The sequence below is a fragment of the Scyliorhinus canicula genome, chromosome 9 (genome assembly GCF_902713615.1).
Source record: "Scyliorhinus canicula chromosome 9, sScyCan1.1, whole genome shotgun sequence".
NCBI lineage: Eukaryota > Metazoa > Chordata > Chondrichthyes > Carcharhiniformes > Scyliorhinidae > Scyliorhinus > Scyliorhinus canicula.
The window spans coordinates 198,196,432-198,216,620 of NC_052154.1; the positions used below are offsets into that span (position 1 = coordinate 198,196,432).

At 50.5% G+C, this 20,189-nt stretch overlaps 1 protein-coding gene across 1 annotated transcript in view; it reads right to left on the reverse strand.

The window, feature by feature from the left end:
- Positions 1-267: 267 nt before the first annotated feature.
- Positions 268-20,189, reverse strand: part of chst1 (carbohydrate (keratan sulfate Gal-6) sulfotransferase 1) — a 28,986-nt gene continuing 9,064 nt past the window's right edge. Inside the window, exons 2-4 of the mRNA XM_038808425.1 lie at positions 15,263-15,652; positions 1,213-1,795; positions 268-1,026 (exon numbers count right to left, since the gene is read on the reverse strand). Of these exons, the coding sequence (XP_038664353.1) occupies positions 331-1,026; positions 1,213-1,764 (1,248 nt within the window). The 5' untranslated portion in view covers positions 1,765-1,795; positions 15,263-15,652 and the 3' untranslated portion in view covers positions 268-330. The remainder of the gene's footprint in view (positions 1,027-1,212; positions 1,796-15,262; positions 15,653-20,189) is intronic.

A 20,189-nucleotide genomic window follows, 5' to 3' on the forward strand; every position in this document is an offset into this window, starting at 1 on the left:
AATCTGTTTTGACTGACAGTGAAAAATGTGTCAATTCAGAAATGCTGGTTCCTTTAAAGTCCGTTTGACATTTGGGTAATGCTGATGATTCACCTTCCGAGGGAGGGAGGCTGGATGTGTTAATAACCAGCGAGGTGAGAGTGACCATTCATTTGGAACCAGCAATACAGCCGTCCAGAGTTGGGAATGTGTGAGTGTGTGTTTGTTGTGGGGTCTGGGGGCGGGGGCGAGCGGGGGGGGGGGGGGGGGGGGGTTTGAAACCTACATTCAACTAGTTAAAAACGCCTTTTATATCAAAAATATATCAGTAAATGCACAAAGTCTTTGTAATTACAAAAAGGGTAGGAGGTTGGTGTGTTGGGCCAGGTTTAGGGACAGGTTGGTGAGTTCCTGGGGGGAGTTGACCATCCTGTAACCCAGCTGGCTCAGGGTGATGTTGCACAGATTCTGGACTAGCTGCACCATGTGGAAGGAGAGTTTGAGCCTCCAGCTCTGGGCGGTGGCGGCAGAATCCCGCACGGTGCCGAATTTGTGTTTGGCGGAGGTCCCAGAACTCCGGGTGTTATTGAGGATCCAGCGCAGGACACTGGGATCCATGTCCAGCCCCAGGAAGCGGTACATCTCCCGGGCTTTGTGCTCAGGCTCCCTGGCCAGGTCCTCATAGCGCAGCAGCATGTAGCGGCCCTTCAGCCAGCTGGGCCGTGCTAGCCCGGTGCTGACCGAGTTGAGGAAGTCCTGGCAGGTGGCGGTCAGGTGGGATGGGTCCAAATTGCGGGGTCTCCGCCCGCTGTTCCGCCACATGTTCCAGGATCGGAAGCTATCGGGGAATGTGTCCATGCGGGAGGACAGTATCCCGCGGGGGTCTCGCACCAACTGCACCACCTTCAGGTTGAGGCGCGGATCCTCAAGCAGCGGCCGGAGGTCCGCGAGCTCCGGGATTCTCACTGTCTTGATGGCAATGTGGAGACGCCGGCTGCAGACCCGTGAGGCCAGGGTTAGATTGAGGGCCCCGCACCTCCGGACACACTGACCCTCCTCCCAACGCTCGCCCGGACCCCCGCCCAGCCTGCCACCCCCGCCCGGACCCCCGCCCAGACCCCCGCCCAGCCTGCCACCCCCGCCCGGACCACCACCCACACCCAGACCCCCGCCCGGACTCCTGCCCGCGCCCGGACCCCCGTCTGTGATCCCGCCCCACTCACCGCCCGCGACCCATTCCCCGCCTGTGGTCCCACCCGCGATCCCGCCCACGCCCGGCGGCAGTGGGGGACAGACTGGCGGAGAGCAGAGCGCCTTGCTGGCACCCCGGCGGAAAAGGCGTTGTGTCCGATGCTGTTGTGGGGTGGGTTTGATGAAGGTCTCCAGCTCAGACAGGTGGCAGTGGAAGAGGCTTCGGAGGAGGTCCCGGTAGGCTCCCAGCAGGAGGCGACGGGCGGCAGGTGAGGATGGAGCCGAAGGTGGGCGGCTGCGGAGGCTGCTGTTGATGAGGGTGGTCTGCACGTGGTACAGAGGCTCAAACAGGTAGAATATGTCCGGGTGCTGATTGAGCAGCTGCCCGATGAAGGAGGAGCCGCTGCGGGTGGTGGCCAGGATGAGGATGTGGCTACTGGGTTGGCAGGAGGCGGCTACAGTGGGAGCACAGCCCGTGTGTTTGGCCACCCGACACATGGTGGCTGGTTTGCTGCTCAGTGTCCGGATGGCTGTGTACTGAATGGCCAGAGAGGCCAGGACCAATAGCAGAACCACTTTCCAGGAACACTGCATGGCCGCCGGGAAGCTCTGACCGCTCTGCACTCTGCAAAACACAAACCAACATCAGTCTGAATAATAATCAGAACCTTTATTAGTGTCACAGGTCGGCTTACATTAACGCTGCAATGTAGTTACCGTGAATATTCCGTGAAAATGTCAATGGTCTCTTGGTAATCATCCCCCCCCCCCACACCCACCCACACACACACACCCACACACACCCACACACACACACCCACACACAAACCCAAACACCCCCCCCCCCACACGCACACACACACACCCACCCCCACACCCAGACACTCGGCACCTGAACACCTTCTACTTTTACATTTACATAATTCGTCCCCTTTTCTGTTGGGTGTCGGGAACATGGGAGGCCATTCAGCCTGTTCTACTTTTCCATCCGATTGTGACTGATCTGGGCCCAATTCCCTGCCTTTGCTCCAGATCCTTGGATACCCTAAAACATCCGAGGACTGAAGTGCATGGATTGAAAAACTTTGGGTTTTTGCTGTTTGGGTTTCTTTTGTTTTTTCCGTTTTTCTGTTCTGTTTAGGGTTATGCTGGTTGACAGTTCTTTGTTAAGAGATGAGGGGTGGGTCTCTGGGTTCAGCCCTGGGAGGGATTGTTTGTTTGTTTTTACTTCTTGCCTGTGTTTTGATTGTTTTGACTGTTTGCAGTAAGAGCGGGGGGAGGGGAATCAGTGGGGGGTAGGATGATGGGTGCCATGGGCGGGAGCTGCCAGGCTAGCTGGGTGGGCTAGTTCATGGAAGTAAAGTGGGGGGTGAGCTGAAGATTGATATTTGGGGGGTGGGATGGGGGGGTTGGGGGTGGGGGGATTATACTGCTGATGGGGAGGGGACTTTCAAAGTGGAGGAGGAAGGAGGTTGATGACGGTAGTTGCCTGAGGGTGGGCCGGGGAGGTGCGGGACATGGGCCGCAGACTGGCCGAGGAGAGGTTATGGCTGATCAGCAGGGAAGGGAGGGCGAGTGCCCCCAACAGGGCTGGTCACATTCAAAGTTCGGGAACTGAATGGGCCGGTCAAAAGGTCCTGTTAGTTCGCGCACTTGAGGCAACTGAATGGCTATGTTGCAGGAGACACATCTGAAGGTGGGGGATCAGATTAGGTTAAGGAAGGGATGGGTTTGATAAGTGTTCCATTCGGGGCTAGACTTTAAAACGAGGTGGGTGGCGATCTTGGTGAATAAACGGGTGGCATTCGAGGTGGGGATATAGAAGCGGACCCAGGGTGTAGATATATTATGGTTAGTGGGAAGCTGGAGGGAATGGCCGTGGTATTGGTAAATATATATGCCCCAAACTGGGATGATGTTGAGTTTGTGAGACGGTTGCTGGGGAAGATCCTAGACCTGGGTCCAACTGATTATGGTGGGAGACTTCAACACAGTTCTGGATCCAATGTTGGACCTGTCGAGTCCCAGGTCTGGGTAGGTATCAGCTATGGCAAAGGAGCTCTGGGGGTTCATGGTGCACATGGGGGGGGGCTCGATCCATGGAGATTTGAGAGGCCGAGGAGTAAGGTGTTTTCATTCTACTCCCATGTGCATAAGGTGTATTCCCGGATAGACTTCTTTGCGTTGGACAAAACGCTGCTGGCTGAGGAGGTGAATGCTGAATATTCAGCAATTGTGGTGTCAGACCACACCCCGCACTGGGTAGACCTGCAAGTCAGCAAAGGAAAGGCCTAGTGGCCGCAATGGAGGTTGGATGTGGGGCTGTTAGCGGAGGAGTAGGTGTGCGAGCGGGTGAGGGAGGCCATTCGGGGGTCTATAAGGATCAATGACACAGGTGAGGTTTCGGTGGGGGTGGTTTGGGAGGCACTGAAGGCGGTTATTGGGGAGAATTCATCTCAATTCAGGCCCATAAGGAGAAGGCTGAGGGGGTGGAGTTGGACAGACTGGTGGGTGAAATTTTACAGCTGGACAGGAGGTACGCGGAGTCTCCGGATGAGGGGCTTTTGAAGGAGTGTCGGAGACTGCAGCTGGAATTTGGGCTCCTGTCCACAGGTAAGGCGGAGGGACAGGTGAGGAGGGTGAAGGGGGCGGTGTTTGAATATGGGGATAAAGCCAGCAGGATGCTGGCGCACTAGCTGAGGAAACAGGAGACGGAGAGAGAGATCGGGAAAGTGAGGGACACAGGGGGATTTCGGGATCCGGCGGGGGGTGAATGATCTGTGTTTGGGAGTTTTATCGTAAATTGTATAAATCAGATCCCCCAGCCAGGGAGGAGGGGATGAAGCGATTTCTGGGGGGGGGGGGGGGGGGGGGGGTTGGAGTTCCCGAGGATAGATGAGGAGACACATCCAGAGTGGGAATTTGGAACTTGGTAATTTGGTGCAGAGGGGGAGAAGGTGCTTTTTCCCTACTGTTTTGTTCTCTCTCTTTCTCTGGCCTGTAACTTTCAATCTGCAGGGAGAGAACCAGAGAGCATCTGAGAACCTGGGAAGGTAAGTGAGGGGGGGGGGGGGGGGACTGAAGTGACATCACAGTAAAGCTGTGACCTGATTGGCTGGTTGGGAAGCTACACTAAATTTAAAAAATAAGCTTTGTTAAACTAATTAAACATAATTACTGATTACTTAATTACAATTTAGAGGGGTGTCTAAGCCAGAGATTGGAGAGTACTATATTCAGCTTTCACATTTATAGTAGAAATCTAGTGCTAGGAAACATATTCCATCGGGCAGGAGATTCAGAAGTCTGAGAACACGTATGAACAGACTCAAAAACAGCTTCTTCCCCACTGTCACCAGACTCCTAAATGACCCTTTTATGGACTGACCTCATTAACACTACACCCTGTATGCTTCATCCGATGCCAATGCTTATGTAGTTACATTGTATATCTTGTGTTGCCCTATTATGTATTCTCATGTATTTTCTTGAATTCTGTTCAATTCCCTTTTCTTCCCATGTACTGAATGATCTGTTGAGCTGCTTGCAGAAAAATACTTTTCACTGTACCTCGGTACACGTGACAATAAACAAATCCAATCCATATTGTTAACAGTAACTTTTTTTAACTTTTAAATTTAATTTACTAATTAATTGACGCAATGTCAATTAGAGGGGTGCAGTGCTCTGACTGTGAGATGTGGCAGATCCGGGAGGCTTCCAGCATCCCGATTGGCTTCATCTGCAGAAAGTGCCCCCAACTGGAGCCCCTCACAGACCACATGGTTCAGTTGGAGCAGCAGTTGGATGCATTTAGGAGCATCGCAGGTGGCGGAAAGCGTCATAGATAGCAGTTATATAGATGTGGTCACACCCAAGGTGCAGGCAGAGAGATGGGCGACCACCAGAAGGGGCAGGCAGTCAGTGCAGGAATCCCCTGTGGTTGTACCCCTCTCGAACAGGTATACCCCTTTGGATACTGTCGGGGGGATAGCCTATCAGGGGAAAACAGCAGCAGTCAGAGCAGTGGCACCACGGCTGGCCCTGATGTTCAGAAGGGAGGGCAAAGTGCAGAAGAGCAATAGTCACAGGGGACTCTATAGTCAGGGGCACAGATAGACGCTTCTGTGGACGTGAAAGAGACTCCAGGATGGTATGTTGCCTCCCTGGTGCCAGGGTCCAGGATGTCTCAGAACGGGTAGCGGGTATCCTGAAGGGGGAGGGCAAACAGGCAGAGGGCGTTGTACATATTTGTATTAACGGCATAGGCAGGAAGGGGCATGAGGTCCTGCAGCAGGAGTTCAGGGAGCTAGGCAGAAAGTTAAAAGACTGGACCTCTAGGGTTTTTATCTCGGGATTACTCCCTGTACCACGTGCCAGTGAGGCTAGAAATAGGAAGATAGAGCAGCTAAAGACGTGGCTAAACAGCTGGTGTAGGAGGGAGGGTTTCCGTTATCTGGACCACTGGGAGCTCTTCCGGGGCAGGTGTGACCTGTATAAGAAGGACGGGTTGCATCTAAACTGGAGAGGCATAAATATCCTGGCCACGAGGGTTGCTAGTGTCACACGGGAGGGTTTAAACTAGTATGGCGGGGGGGTGGGTACCGGAGCAATAGGTCAGAAGGCGAAAGCATTGAGGGAGAACTAGGGAATAGGGCCAGTATGGTTCTGAGGAAGAGCAGACAGGGAGATGTTGCTGAACACAGTGGGTCTGGTGGCCTGAAGTGCATATGTTTTAATGCAAGAAGTATTACGGGTAAGGCAGATGAACGTAGAGCTTGGATTAGTCGTTGGAACTATGATGTTGTTGCTATTACAGAGACCTGGTTGAGGGAAGGACAGGATTGGCAGCTAAACGTTCCAGGATTTAGATGTTTCAGGCGGGATAGAGGGGGATGTAAAAGGGGTGGAGGAGTTGCGCTACTGGTTAGGGAGAATATCACAGCTGTACTGCGGGAGGACACCTCAGAGGGCAGCGAGGCTATATGGGTAGAGATCAGGAATAAGAAGGGTGCAGTCACAATGTTGGGGGTTTACTACAGGCCTCCCAACAGCCAGCGGGAGATAGAGGAGCTGATAGGTAGACAGATTTTGGAAAAGAATAAAAATAGGGTTGTTGTGATGGGAGACTTCAACTTCCCCAATATTGACAGGGACTTACTTAGTGCTAGGGGCTTAGACGGGGCAGAGTTTGTAAGGAGCATCCAGGAGGGCTTCTTAAAACAATATGTAGACAGTCCAACTAGGGAAGGGGCTGTACTGGACCTGGTATTGGGCAATGAGCCCAGCCAGGTGGTAGAAGTTTCAGTAGGGGAGCATTTCAGGAACAGTGACCACAATTCAGTAAGTTTTAAAGTGCTGGTGGACAAGGATAAGAGTTGTCCTAGGGTGAATGTGCTAAATTGGGGGAAGGCTAATTATAACAATATTAGGCGGGAACTGAATAACCTAGATTGGGGGCGGGTGTTTGAGGGTAAATCAACATCTGACATGTGGGAGGCTTTCAAGTGTCAGTTGAAAGGAATTCAGGGCCGGCATGTTCCTGTGAGGAAGAAAGATAAATACGGCAAATTTCAGGAACCTTGGATAACGAGAGATATTGTAGGCCTCATCAAAAAGCAAAAGGAGGAATCTGTCAGGAATAGAAGGCTGAGAACAGACGAATCCTATGTAGACCATAAGGAAAGTAGGAAGGAACTTAAGCAAGGAGTCAGGAGGGCTAAAAGGGGTCACAAAAAGTCATTGGCAAATAGGGTTAAGGAAAATCCCAAGGCTTTTTACACGTACATAAAAAGCAAGAGGGTAGCCAGGGAAAGGGTTGGCCCACTGAAGGATAGGCAAGGGAATCTATGTGTGGAGCCAGAGGAAATGGGCGAGGTACTAAATGAATACTTTGCATCAGTATTCACCAGAGAAGGAATTGGTGGATGTTGAGTCTGGAGAAGGGTGTGTAGATAGCCTGGGTCACATTGAGATCCAAAAAGACGAGGTGTTGGGCGTCTTGAAAAATATTAAGGTAGATAAGTCCCCAGGGCCTGACGGGATCTACCCCAGAATACTGAAGGAGGCTAGAGAGGAAATTGCTGAGGCCTTGACAAAACTCTTTGGATCCTCACTGTCTTCAGGTGATAGAGATAGAGAAATACAGCACAGAACAGGCCCTTCGGCCCACGATATTGCACTGAACTTTTGTCCTAGGTTAATCATAGAATTTTGGACAATTTTTCATGGCCAATCCACCCAACCTGCACATCTTTGGACTGTGGGAGGAAACTGGAGTACCCGGAGGAAACCCACGCACACACGTGGAGGATGTGCAGACTCCACACAGACAGTGACCCAAGTCGAAATCGAACTTGGGACCCTGGAGCTGTGAAGCAATTGTGCTGTCCACAATGCTACCGTGCTGCCCTTAAGAAGAAGTTAATCTACACTCCATTATTCTACCCTAATCCATGTACCTATCCAATAGCCGCTTGAAGGTCCCTAATGTTTCCGACTCAACTACTACCACAGGCAGTGCATTCCATGCCCCCACTACTCTCTGGGTAAAGAACCTACCTCTGACATCCCCTCTATATCTTCCACCGTTTATCTTAAATTTATGTCCCCTTGTAATGGTGTGTTCCACCCGGGGAAAAAGTCTCTGACTGTCTACTCTATCTATTCCCCTGATCATCTTATAAACCTCTATCAAGTCGCCCCTCATCCTTCTTGGTTCTAATGAGAAAAGGCCTAGCACCCTCAACTCCATGTGGGACCCTTTCCAAGGCCAGCACATCCTTCCTTAGATACGAACACCAAAACCGCTCCCAAAATTACAATTGGGGTCTGACCAGAGCCTTATACAGCCTCAGGCGTACATCCCTGGTCTTGTATTCTCACCTTCTCGACATGAATGTGAACATTGTATTTCCCCATTTAGAAAATAGTCTCTGCCTCCATTTCTCCTTCCAAAGTGCATAACCTCACACTTTTCCACATTGTATTCCATCTGCCACTTCATTGCTCACTCTCCTAGCTTGTCCAAATCCTTCTGCAGCCCCCTTGCTTCCTCAATACTACCTGTCCCTCTACAGATCTTTATATCATCTGCAAACATAGCAACAGTGCCTTCAGTTCTTTCTTCCAGATCATTAATGTATATTGTGAAAAGTTGGGTCCCAGCACAGACCCCTGAGGCACACCACTAGTCACCGGCTGCCATCCTGAAAAAGACCCCTTTATCCCCACTCTCTGCCTTCTGCCAGTCAGCCAATCCTCTATCCATACCAGGATCTTACCCTTAGCACCATGGGCTCTTAACTTATTTAACAGTCTCCTATGCGGAACTTTGTCAAAGGCCTTCTGGAAATCTAAAACAATCATGTCCACTGGTACTCCTTTGTCTAAATTCCCTGTTACCTTCTCAAAGAACTCTAACAGATTTGTCTGACATGACCTCTATAATAACGACCTCTATAATAATGGACACCAAAATCTTATCAATGTCCCAATTCAGGCAAATCGCTTATATACATAGATACATAGAAGATAGGAGCAGGAGGAGGCCTTTTGGCCTTTCGAGCCTGTTCCCCCATTCATCACGATCATGGCTGATCATCCAACTCAATTGCCTAATCCTGCTTTCTCCCCTGAACCTTTGATCCCATTCTCCCCAAGTGCTATATCTAGCCGCCTCTTGAATATATTCAATGTTTCAGCATCAACTTCCTGTGGTAATGAATTCCACAGGCTCACCACTCTTTGTGTGAAGAAATGTCTCCTTATCTCTGTCCGAAATGGTTCACCCTGAATCCTCAGACTGTGACCCCTGGTTCTGGACACACCCATCATTGGCAACATCTTCCCTGTATCTACTCTGTCTAGTCCTGTTGGAATTTTATAAGTCTCTATGAGATCCCCCCTCATTCTTCTGAACTCCAGCGAGAACAATCCTAACCTAGTCAATCTCTCCTCATGACAGTCCCGCCATCCCTGGAATCAGTCTGGTAAACCTTTGCTGCACTCCCTCGAGAGCAACAACATCCTTCCTCAGAGAAGGAGATCAAAACTGCACACAATACTCCAGGTGTGGCCTCACCAAGGCCCTGTACAATCGCAGCAACACATCCCTGCTTCTATACTCGAAACCTCTCGCAATGAAGGCCAACATACCATTAGCCTTCTTTACCGCCTGCTACACCTGCATGCTTACCTTCAGCGAATGGTGCACAAGGACACCCAGGTCCTGCTGCACACTCCCCTCTCCCAATTTACAACCATTCAGGTAGTAATCTGCCTTCCTGTTTTTGCTTCCAAAGTGAATAAACTCGCACTTATCCAAATTATGCTGCATCTGCCATTGATTTGCCCACTCTCCCAACCTGTCCAGATCATGCTGTAGGATCCCTGTATCCTCGTCACAATTCACCCTCCCACCTAACTTGGTATCATCTGCAAACTTTGAGATGTTACATTTTGTTCCCTCATCCAAATCATTAATATATATTGTGAATAGCTGGGGTCCCAGCACCGATCCCTGTGGCACCCCACTCGTTACTGCCTGCCAATTTGAAACTGACCCATTTATTCCTACTCTTTGTTTCCTCTCTGCCAACCAGTTTTCTATCCACCTCAACACACTTCCCCCCAATCCCATGCGCTTTAATCTCTTATGCAGGACTTTGTCAAATGCTTTCTGAAAGTCCAAATATACCACATCGACTGGGTCCCTCTTGTCAACTGTACTCGTTACAACTTGGATTGGCCATGCTAAATTGACCTTAGTGTCCAAAATTGCCCTTTGTGTTGGGTGGGGTTACTGGGTTATGGGGGTAGGGTGGAGGTGTGGACCTTGGGTAGGGTGCTCTTTCCAAAAGCCGGTGCAGACTCGATGGGCTGAATGGCCTCCTTCTGCACTGTAAATTCGATGATTCTAAGATTCTATGAACTTCAAAGAATTCCAACAGATTTGTCAAGCATGATTTTCCCTTCATAAATCCATGCTGACTCTGACTGATCCTGCCACTGCTTTCTAAATGTTCCGCTATAAAGTCCTTGATAATGGATTCAAGCATTTTCCCCACTACCGATGTTAGGCTGACTGGTCTATAATTCCCTGCTTTCTCTCTACCTCCCTTTTTGAATATCGGAGTGACGTGAGCTACCCTCCAATCTGCAGGGACAGTTCCAGAGTCTATAGAATCCCGGAAGGTGGCCACCAATGTATCCACTATTTCCAGAGCCACCTCCTTAAGCTCTCTGGGACGCAGATTCTCAGGCCCTGGGGATTTATCCACCTTCAATCCCATCAATTTTCCCAGCACCATTTCTCTACTAATGTTGATCTCCCTCAGTTCTTCCCTCTCACTAAACCTTTCATTCTCCAACATTTCTGGGATCTGATTTGTGTCCCCTTTTGTGAAGACAGAACCAAAGTATAGAACATAGAGTGGAGAAGGAGGCCATTCGGCCCATCAAGTCTGCACCGACCCACTTAAACCCTCACTTCCACCCTATCCCTGTAACCCAATAACCCCTCCTAACCTTTTTTTTGGTCCCTAAGGGAAAATGATCATGGCCAATCCACCTAACCTGCACGTCTTTGGACTGTGGGAGGAAACCGGAGCACCTGGAGGAAACCCACGCACACACGGGGAGGACGTGCAGACTCCACACAGACAGTGACCCAGCCGGGAATCGAACCTGGGACCCTGGAGCTGTGAAGCCATTGTGCTGTCCACTTGTACTACCGTGTATGTATTCAATTGCTCAGCCATTTCTTTGTCCTTTATTATGCATTCCCCTGTTTCTGTCTGTAGGGAGCCTACATTTCTCTTTACCAATCTCTTTCTCTTCACATATCTATAGAAACTCTTAGGGTGGGATTCTCCGACCCCCCCCCCCCCCCCCCGCCGGAGAATTGCTGGGGGGGGGGGGAGGGGGGGGCGGCGTGAATGCCGCCCCTGCCGGCTGCCGAATTCTCCGACGCCGGGGTTTTGGTGGGGGCGGGAATCACGCCACGCCGGTCGGCGGCCGCTGGCATTGCCCCCCCCCCCCCCCCCGGCGATTCTCCGGCCTGCGATGGGCTGAACAGCCACCTGTTTTAGGCTGGTCCCACCAGCGTAAATTAGACCTGGTACTTACCGATTGGACCTGGCTCTGCGGGCGGCCTCCGGGGTATTCGGGGGGGCGCGGGGGGATCTGGCCCTGGGGTTACCCCCATGGTGGCCTGGTCCGCGATGGGGGCCCACCGATCCGCGGGCGGGCCTGTGCCGTGGGGGCACTCTTTCTCTCTGCACCGGCTATTGTGGACCTTATCCATGGCCTGTGCGGAGACGAACCGCCCTGCGCATGCGCTGGGATGGTGCCAACACACGCTGGCGCACCCGCGCATGCGCCAACTCGTGCCAGCCAGCGGAGGTCCTTCGGCACCGGCCCAGCGGAGGCCCAACCCTGTCGGTGCCGGCCTAGCCGCTGACGGTGGGGAGGATTCCGTACCTTCCGGGCGGCTCAACACCGGAGTGGTTCACGCCACTCCTTGGCACCGGGACCACCCAGCCCGCAGGGTCGGGGAGAATCCTATCCCAGGTGTCAGTCTTTATATTCCCTGCAAGCTTCCTTTCGTACTGTACTTTCCCCTTCTTAATCAATCCCTTCGTCCTTCTTTGCTGAATTATAAACTGCTCCCAATCCTCAGACCCATTATTTTTCTTGGCCAATCTGTACGCTTCTTCCTTGTATCGGATACTATTTCAAATTTCCTTTGTAAGCCATGGATTGGCCCTCTTACCCACTTTGCTTGAAAATGAAAATCGCTTATTGCCACAAGTAGGCTTCAATGAAATTACTGTGAAAAGCCCCTAGTTGCCACATTCCGGCACCTGTTCGGCGAGGCTGGTACAGGCTTTTGTGTCAGGCAGGAATGATAAGTAGCTGTAGTTTCCCCATGCGCTCCTTGAATGTTTGCCATTGTCTATCCACTGTCATCCCTTTAAGTAACTCTCCCCAATCTATCTAAGGGGCTTTTCACAGTAACTTCATTGAAGCCTACTCGTGACAATAAGTGATTTTCATTTCATTTCATTTTCTATCAACGGCATCACATGCCTCATATCTTCATAGTTCCCTTTATTAAGATTCAGCACCCTTGTCTCCGAATAAACTACTTCACTCTCCACCTTGATAAAAAATTCTATCATGCTATGGTCGCTCATCCCCAAGAGGACTCGTACAGCCAGATTGGCAATGATTCCCTTCTCATTACACGGTACCCAGTCTAAGATGACCTGCTCTCTAGTTGGTCGCTCCATATATTGGTCAAGAAAACCATCCCGTATACACTCCAGGAATTCCTCCTCTACAGCATTGTGGCTAATTTGATTTGCCCAATCTATGTGAAGATTAAAATCACCCATGATCACCGATATTCCCTTGTTACATGCATCTCTAATTTCATGTTTAACACCATTCCCAACCTCACCAGTGCAGTTTGGGGGTCTGTATATGACACCCACTAATGGTTTTTGTCCCTTGGTATTTCTTAACTCTACCCATACAGATTCCACATTGTCAGAGCTAATATCCATTCTCACTATTGTGTTAATTTCCTCATTAACCAGCAGTGCCACACAGCCACCTGTCCTTCCTAAGTACTGAGAACCCTGGGGCATTCAGTTCCCATCCCTGCAGCCATGTCTCCGTAATCCCAATTATATCAAACCCGTTTATATCTATCTGCACGATTAGTTCATCCACTTTATTGCAAATGCTCCGTGCATTAAGGCACAGAGTTTTCAGTTTGTCTTTTTCACAATGTTTGTCTTGCTCCCAATATTTTTCTCTTTTGCCCTGTTTGAATTTTGTCCTTGATTTCTCCACCTATCACTTTTCTTATTCACTTTTCCACCTTTTGTTTTTGTCTTTGCTCCCTCTTTCTCTGACTCCTTGAATAGGTTCCCATCCCCTTGGCATATTAGTTTAAACCCTCCCCAAATTCTCTAGCAAATAGCTCCCCTAGGACATCAGTTCCCGTCTTCTGCCTCCTCCCTTCTCAAACATGCGTGGCCACAGGCCTGGTAATTCTCTGGGCCGTATCGGCAGCTCGAGCCGGGTGCTCTACGCTGCCGACGTGCTAGCCCCCAGCTACACGCAGGCTTGGTGGCTGTTTGTGCTGCATTTTCGGGCGTAAAATGCCACCATTCCCACGCCAGCGTGAGGACATAGGCTCACAATCGGAGAATCCAGCCCAATGTTTGGAGGTGTTGACGGCCTTAAATGTGAACAAATCTCCAGGTCCAGATGAATTGTGTCCCAGGCTGCTGTGGGAGGCGAGGGAGGCGATTGCAGGGGCTCTGACCCAAATTTTTAATTCCTCTCTGGCCACGGGCGAGGTGCCAGAGGACTGGAGAACAGCTAATGTGGTCCCACTATTTCAGAAAGGCTGTAGGGATAGGCCAGGGAACTACAGACCAGTGAGTCTCACGTTGGGAAACTACTGGAGAAGACTCTGAAGGGGAGAATCTTTCCCCACTTGGAGAGGCAAGGTTTGATCAGGAATAGTCAGCACGGCTTTGTCAGAGGGAGTTCATTCCTAACAAATTTGATTGAATTTTTTGAGCATGTGACCAAGTGTATAGATGAGGGGAGTGCAGTTGTTGTAGTTTACATGGATTTCAGCAAAGCCTTTGACAAGGTCCAACATGGAGAATATTAAGAAGGCAAATTCACATGGGATACAGGGTGGATTCATAATTGGCTTAGCTGTAGGATATAAGAACATAAGAACATAAGAACTAGGAGCAGGAGTAGGCCATCTGGCCCCTCGAGCCTGCTCCGCCATTCAATGAGATCATGGCTGATCTTTTGTGGACTCAGCTCCACTTTCCGGCCCGAAGAGGGTGATAACAGACGGCTGCTTTGGTGTCTGGAAGCCAGTGTCCAGTGGGGTACCACAGGGATCTGTGCTGGGTCCCCTATTATTCATCATTTATATAAACAACATAGATGACTATGTGGGGGGTAGGATCAGTAAGTTTGTGGATGACACAAAGATTGGCCGGGTGGCTAACAGTGAGGTTGAGAGTCTTGGGTTACAGGGAGATATCAACGGGATGGTCAACTGGGCAGAAAAGTGGCAGATGGAATTTAATCCTGAAAAGTGTGAGGTGATACACTTTGGAAGGAGTAATGTGACAAGGAAGTATTCAATGAATGGCCTGACACTGGAAAGTTCCGAGGAACAAATGAACCATGGTGTGTTGGTCCATAGATCTCTGAAGGCAGAAGGGCAGGTTAATAGGGGGGTGAAAAAGGCATATGGGTCACTCGTTTTTATCAATCGGGGCATAGATTACAAAAGCAGGGAGGTCATGATGGAGTTGTGTAGAACTTTGGTGAGGCCACAGCTGGAGTACTGTGTACAATTCTGGTCGCCACATTACAGGAAGGATGTGATTGCACTGGAGGGGGTGCAGAGGGGATTCACCAGGATGTTGTGAAGAGAGGTTGGATAGGCTTGGGTTGTTTGCGCTGGAGCAGAGAAGACTGAGGGGCAACCTGATCGAGGTGGACAAGATTATGAGGGGCCTGGACAGGGTGGATAGGGAGCAGCTGTTCCCTTAGTTCAAGGGCCAGTTACAAGGGGACACAAGTTCAAGGTGAGGGGCAGGAGGTTTAATGGGGTTTGAGGAAACACGTTTTACCCAGAGGGTGGTGACGGTCTGGAATGCACTGCCTGGGAGGGTGGTAGAGGTGGGTTGCCTCACATCCTTTAAATATACCTGGATGAGCATTTGGCACGTCATAACATTCAAGGCTATGGGCCCATTGCTGGCAAATGGGATAGGCTGGGCAGGTGAGTGCAGACTCTATGGGGTGAACAGCTTCTTCTGCACTGTACTATTCTGTGATGCTGGGAGATAGATTGGTAATGGACAATAGCTAATATTTAATGAATGAATGTATGGATTGCAAAAGTTACAATTTCACTTCAGACGCAAAACCAAAATGGGATGAATTCTCTGATCCCGAGCCACGTATTTCTCAGCCTGTATAATCTCTGGAGATTAATTCATTCAGGTTTGCTATTATTTAGAAATTCAGTACTCACAGCTTCTCTGGAAATGCACCTGATTTCTCTTCAAACTTTGCTTTCAGTTCGTGGTTTATATTCAGGCCTTTGTAGTTTCAGAAATAAAGCATCCACAAGCCTTCGAGAGAGATAGTCGGTTCACACCAGCCTTTCTGGAGAAAGTTAACAGAGTCTTGTCTCTGCGCTGAAACTTTGGGACTCTGAAAAGCATTCCAATGGGATAGGTTCCATTCACCACCTGTTGCTGGGCAGAGCACAGTCCTTTGGGCCAATTCATTGGCCACTAGCCAATCAATCAAACCGAGACCCATCCCCATCTCTCTGTCTCTGAGGCCGAGAAGTCTGTGGCCTCCTGTTCAAGCCAGCACACACGAGCAGAATGATCTCTCTTGTAACTTCCGGATTCTTCTGCTTGAATTAAAGACACATGTCCATTAATCATCCATGGATCAAAATAAAAACGGCAAAACAAAAGGAAGGGGAAATAAGGGAATAAACAGGAAGGATCCTGACACTTGTCAATGGGATTTCCCATTGAAACCGCTCCGTGCCGCTGGAAAACCCACGGGTGGGGGTGCGCACCAGCCGGAAAAGAGAATTCCAACAGCCAGAGAATTCCGGACAGGAACAGCGACCCAACCATGCCTTACCAAAGAAATTCCGATTAGTATGAGATCCAAAGAGGAGTCATATAGAATAGCTGGAAAAGTCAGCAAGGGAGGACCGAGAGATTGATTAAGAGGGAAATATAGAATACGACAGGCAACTTTCAAGCAAGATAAAAGTGGACTTTTTGTAATAAGAAAAAGATTAGTGAAGTCAAAGTAGGAGTCTGAAATGGGAGCATTCAGAAAGAAAACAAGAAATGGCAGGGCAATTAAACAATTACTTTGATTCTTTCTTCACGGACGAAGACACAAATACCTTTCCAGTGCTGGAGAAATTAATGGGACTGAAAACTGATAAATCCCCAGGTCCTGATAATCTAAATCCCAGGGCACCAAAGGGGGTGGCCATGGAAATAGTGGATGGGTTGGCTCTCATCTTCCAAAGTTCTATAGATTCTAGACAAAGAATTAGACATAGAATAGACATAGAATTTACAGTGCAGAAGGAGGCCATTCTGCCCATCGGGTCTGCACCAGACCTCGGAAAGAGCATCCTACATAATCTCACACCTCCACTCCATTCCCGTACCCCAGCAACCCCACCCAACACCTTTGGACACTAAGGGCAATTTAGCATGGCCAATCCACCTAACCTGCACATCTTTGGACTGTGGGAGGAAACCGGAGCACCCGGAGGAAACCCACGCACACAGGGGGAGAACGTGTAGACTCCCCACAGACAGTGACCTAAGCTGGGAATCGAACCTGGGACCCTGGAGCTGTGAAACAACTGTGCTAACCACTGTTACACCGTGCCACCCTGTTCCGTTCTGGAACAGTTCCGGCAGATTGGAGGGCAGCAAAAGTAACCCAGCAATGAGGGAGAAAACAGGCAATTACAGACCGGTTAACGTGACATCAGGAGCAGAGAAAGTGCTGGAGTTGATTCATAGGATGTGATGATAACGTGACACCAGTACCATCCCAATAGCCACAGGTGGCACAGAGGTAATAGAAAGGGATTGGATTGGATTGGATTTGTTTATCTCGTGTATCTCGTGTACCGAGGTACAGTGAAAAGTATTTTTCTGCGAGGAGCTCAACAGATCATTAAGTACATGGGAAGAAAAGGGAAGAAAAGAAAATACATAATAGGGCAACACAAGATGTACAATGTAACTACATAAGCATTGGCATCGGATGAAGCAGCGTGTAGTGTTAATGAGGTCAGTCCATAGGAGGGTTGTTTAAGAGTCTGGTGACAGTGGGGAAGAAGTTGTTTTTGAGTCTGTTCATGCGTGTTCTCAGACGTCTGTATCTCCTGCCCGATGGAAGAAGTTGGAAGAGTGAGTAAGCCGGGTGGGAGGGGTCTTTGATTATGCTGCCCATTTTCCCCAGGCAGCGGGAGGTGTAGATGGAGTCAATGGATGGGAGGCAGGTTTGTGTGTTGGACTGGGCAGTATTCACAACTCTGAAGTTCCTTGCGGTCCTGGGCCGAGCAGTTGCCATACCAGGCTGTGATGCAGCCCGATAGGATGCTTTCTATGGTGCATCTGTAAAAGTTGGTAAGAGTTAATGTGGACTTGCCGAATTTCCTTAATTTCCTGAGGAAGTATAGGCGCTGTTGTGCTTTCTTGGTTGTAGTGTTGACGTGGGTGGACCAGGACAGATTTTTGGAGATGTGTACCCCTAGGAATTTGAAACTGCTAACCATCTCCACTCGGTCCTATTGATGCTGACAGGGGTGTGTACAGTATTTTGCTTGCTGAAGTCAATGACCAGCTCTTTAGTTTTGCTGGCACTGAGGACGAGATTGTTGTTGCTGCACCACTCCACTAGGTTCTCTATCTCCCTCCTATCTCCCACTCTAGGGAGGAACCTAGAGTGTTGAATAGGCCCCTGAAAAGTAGCCACACTGTAGGAAAGGGTTAAAATCAAGAAATAACAGATGCATGTAAAAAGAGCACTACATTAATAATGGGGAACTTTACCTTCCATATAGCTAGGACTAATCAAATTGGAAATCGCAGACAAATGACTGAATTCATAGCGTGCAGTCAGGGTGAATTTGGGGAACAATATGTTGTAGAGTCAACTAGGGACCCAACTATTTGGATCTAGCAATGTGTAATGAGGAGGTTTAATGAATGATCTGAAGGTTAAGGATCTCCAAAGAAGTAGGGATCACAGTTTGATAGAATTTAGCATTCTGCTTGAGTGTCAGGAAATTGGGACTGAAATAGCAGGTGTTAAACATAAAGAAGGGGAATGACGAAGATATGGGAATGGAACTGGTCAAAGTGGACTGGTCACATAGATTAATCAGGAGGACAACGGGCGCGATTCTCCGCTGCCCACGCCGGTTGGGAGAATAGCGGGCGGGCCTCCCGACACTTTTTTCTCCCTCCGGCTATTCTCCACCCCCCCCTCACCCAACCCACGTCATGAATCGCCGCTCGCCGTTTTTTTTACGGCGAGCAGGCGATTCTTCGCGGCCGATGGGCTGAGCGGCCGGGCCTTTACGCCCGTTTTTTCACGGCAGCAAACACACCTGCTCGCTGCCGTCATAAAAACGGGCGCTGGATGCCCGTTAGGGGCGGGAGCACCACCGTTGTGCTCGGGAGGGGACATGCCCGCGATCGGTGCCCACCGATCGTCGAGCCGGCGTCCAAAAGGGACGCACTATTTCCACTCCGCCGCCCGACAAGATCAAGCCGCCACATCTTGTTGGGCGGCGGTGGAGAAATGCGGAACCGCGCATACGTGGGTTATGACAATGGCGTGATGACGTCACCCGCGCATGTGTGGGTTGGAGCCGGCACCAACCTGCGCATGCGCGGCTGACGTCATACAGACGCTGGCCGCGCGTCATCTTGGCGAGCGGCCTTAACGACGGTCGTTAAGGCAGCGACGCCGTGATTCCCGGGGTCCCGCTCCTAGCCCCGATTGGGGGGGGGGGGGAGAACCGGGTCCCGGGAACGGGCGTGAAGGTTGCCGTGAAACACGGCCAGTTTCAAGGCAGCCTTTACGACTCTCCGCATTTGCGGAGAATCTCGCCCGAGGAGTGGCAGGTATTTTTGTATTATTTGTTATTTACAGCACAGGAGGCCATTCAGCCCATCGTGTCTGCACCGGCTCCCAAAAGAGCCACTCAGCTAGTCCCATTCCCAGCTAGTCCGATTCCCAGCTAGTCCCATTCCCAGTTAGTCCGATTCCCAGCTAGTCCCATTCCCAGTTAGTCCCATTCCCAGCTAGTCCCATTCCCCAGCTAGTCCCATTCCCAGCTAGTCCCATTCCCAGTTAGTCCCATTCCCAGCTAGTCCGATTCCCAGCTAGTCCCATTCCCAGCTAGTCACATTCCCAGCTAGTCCCATTCCCAGCTAGTCCCATTCCCAGCTAGTCCCATTCCCAGCTAGTCCCATTCCCCAGCTAGTCCCATTCCCAGCTAGTCCCATTCCCAGCTAGTCCCATTCCCCAGCTAGTCCCATTCCCAGCTAGTCCCATTCCCAGCTAGTCCCATTCCCAGCTAGTCCCATTCCCCAGTTAGTCCCATTCCCAGCTAGTCCCGTTTCCCAGCTAGTCCCATTCCCAGCTAGTCCCATTCCCCAGTTAGTCCCATTCCCAGCTAGTCCCATTCCCAGCTAGTCCCATTCCCCAGTTAGTCCCATTCCCAGCTAGTCCCATTCCCCAGTTAGTCCCATTCCCAGCTAGTCCCATTCCCCAGTTAGTCCCATTCCCAGCTAGTCCCATTCCCAGCTAGTCCCCTCCCCAGTTAGTCCGATTCCCAGCTAGTCCCATTCCCAGCTAGTCCCATTCCCAGCTAGTCCCATTCCCAGCTAGTCCCATTCCCCAGCTAGTCCCATTCCCAGCTAGTCCCATTCCCAGCTAGTCCCATTCCCCAGCTAGTCCCATTCCCCAGCTAGTCCCATTCCCAGCTAGTCCCATTCCCAGCTAGTCCCATTCCCAGCTAGTCCCATTCCCAGCTAGTCCCATTCCCAGTTAGTCCCATTCCCAGCTAGTCCCGTTTCCCAGCTAGTCCCATTCCCAGCTAGTCCATTCCCCAGTAGTCCCATTCCCAGCTAGTCCCATTCCCAGCTAGTCCCATTCCCCAGTTAGTCCCATTCCCAGCTAGTCCCATTCCCCAGTTAGTCCCATTCCCAGCTAGTCCCATTCCCCAGTTAGTCCCATTCCCAGCTAGTCCCATTCCCAGCTAGTCCCCATTCCCCAGCTAGTCCCATTCCCAGCTAGTCCCATTCCCCAGTTAGTCCCATTCCCAGCTAGTCCCATTCCCAGTTAGTCCCATTCCCAGCAAGTCCCATTCCCCAGCTAGTCCCATT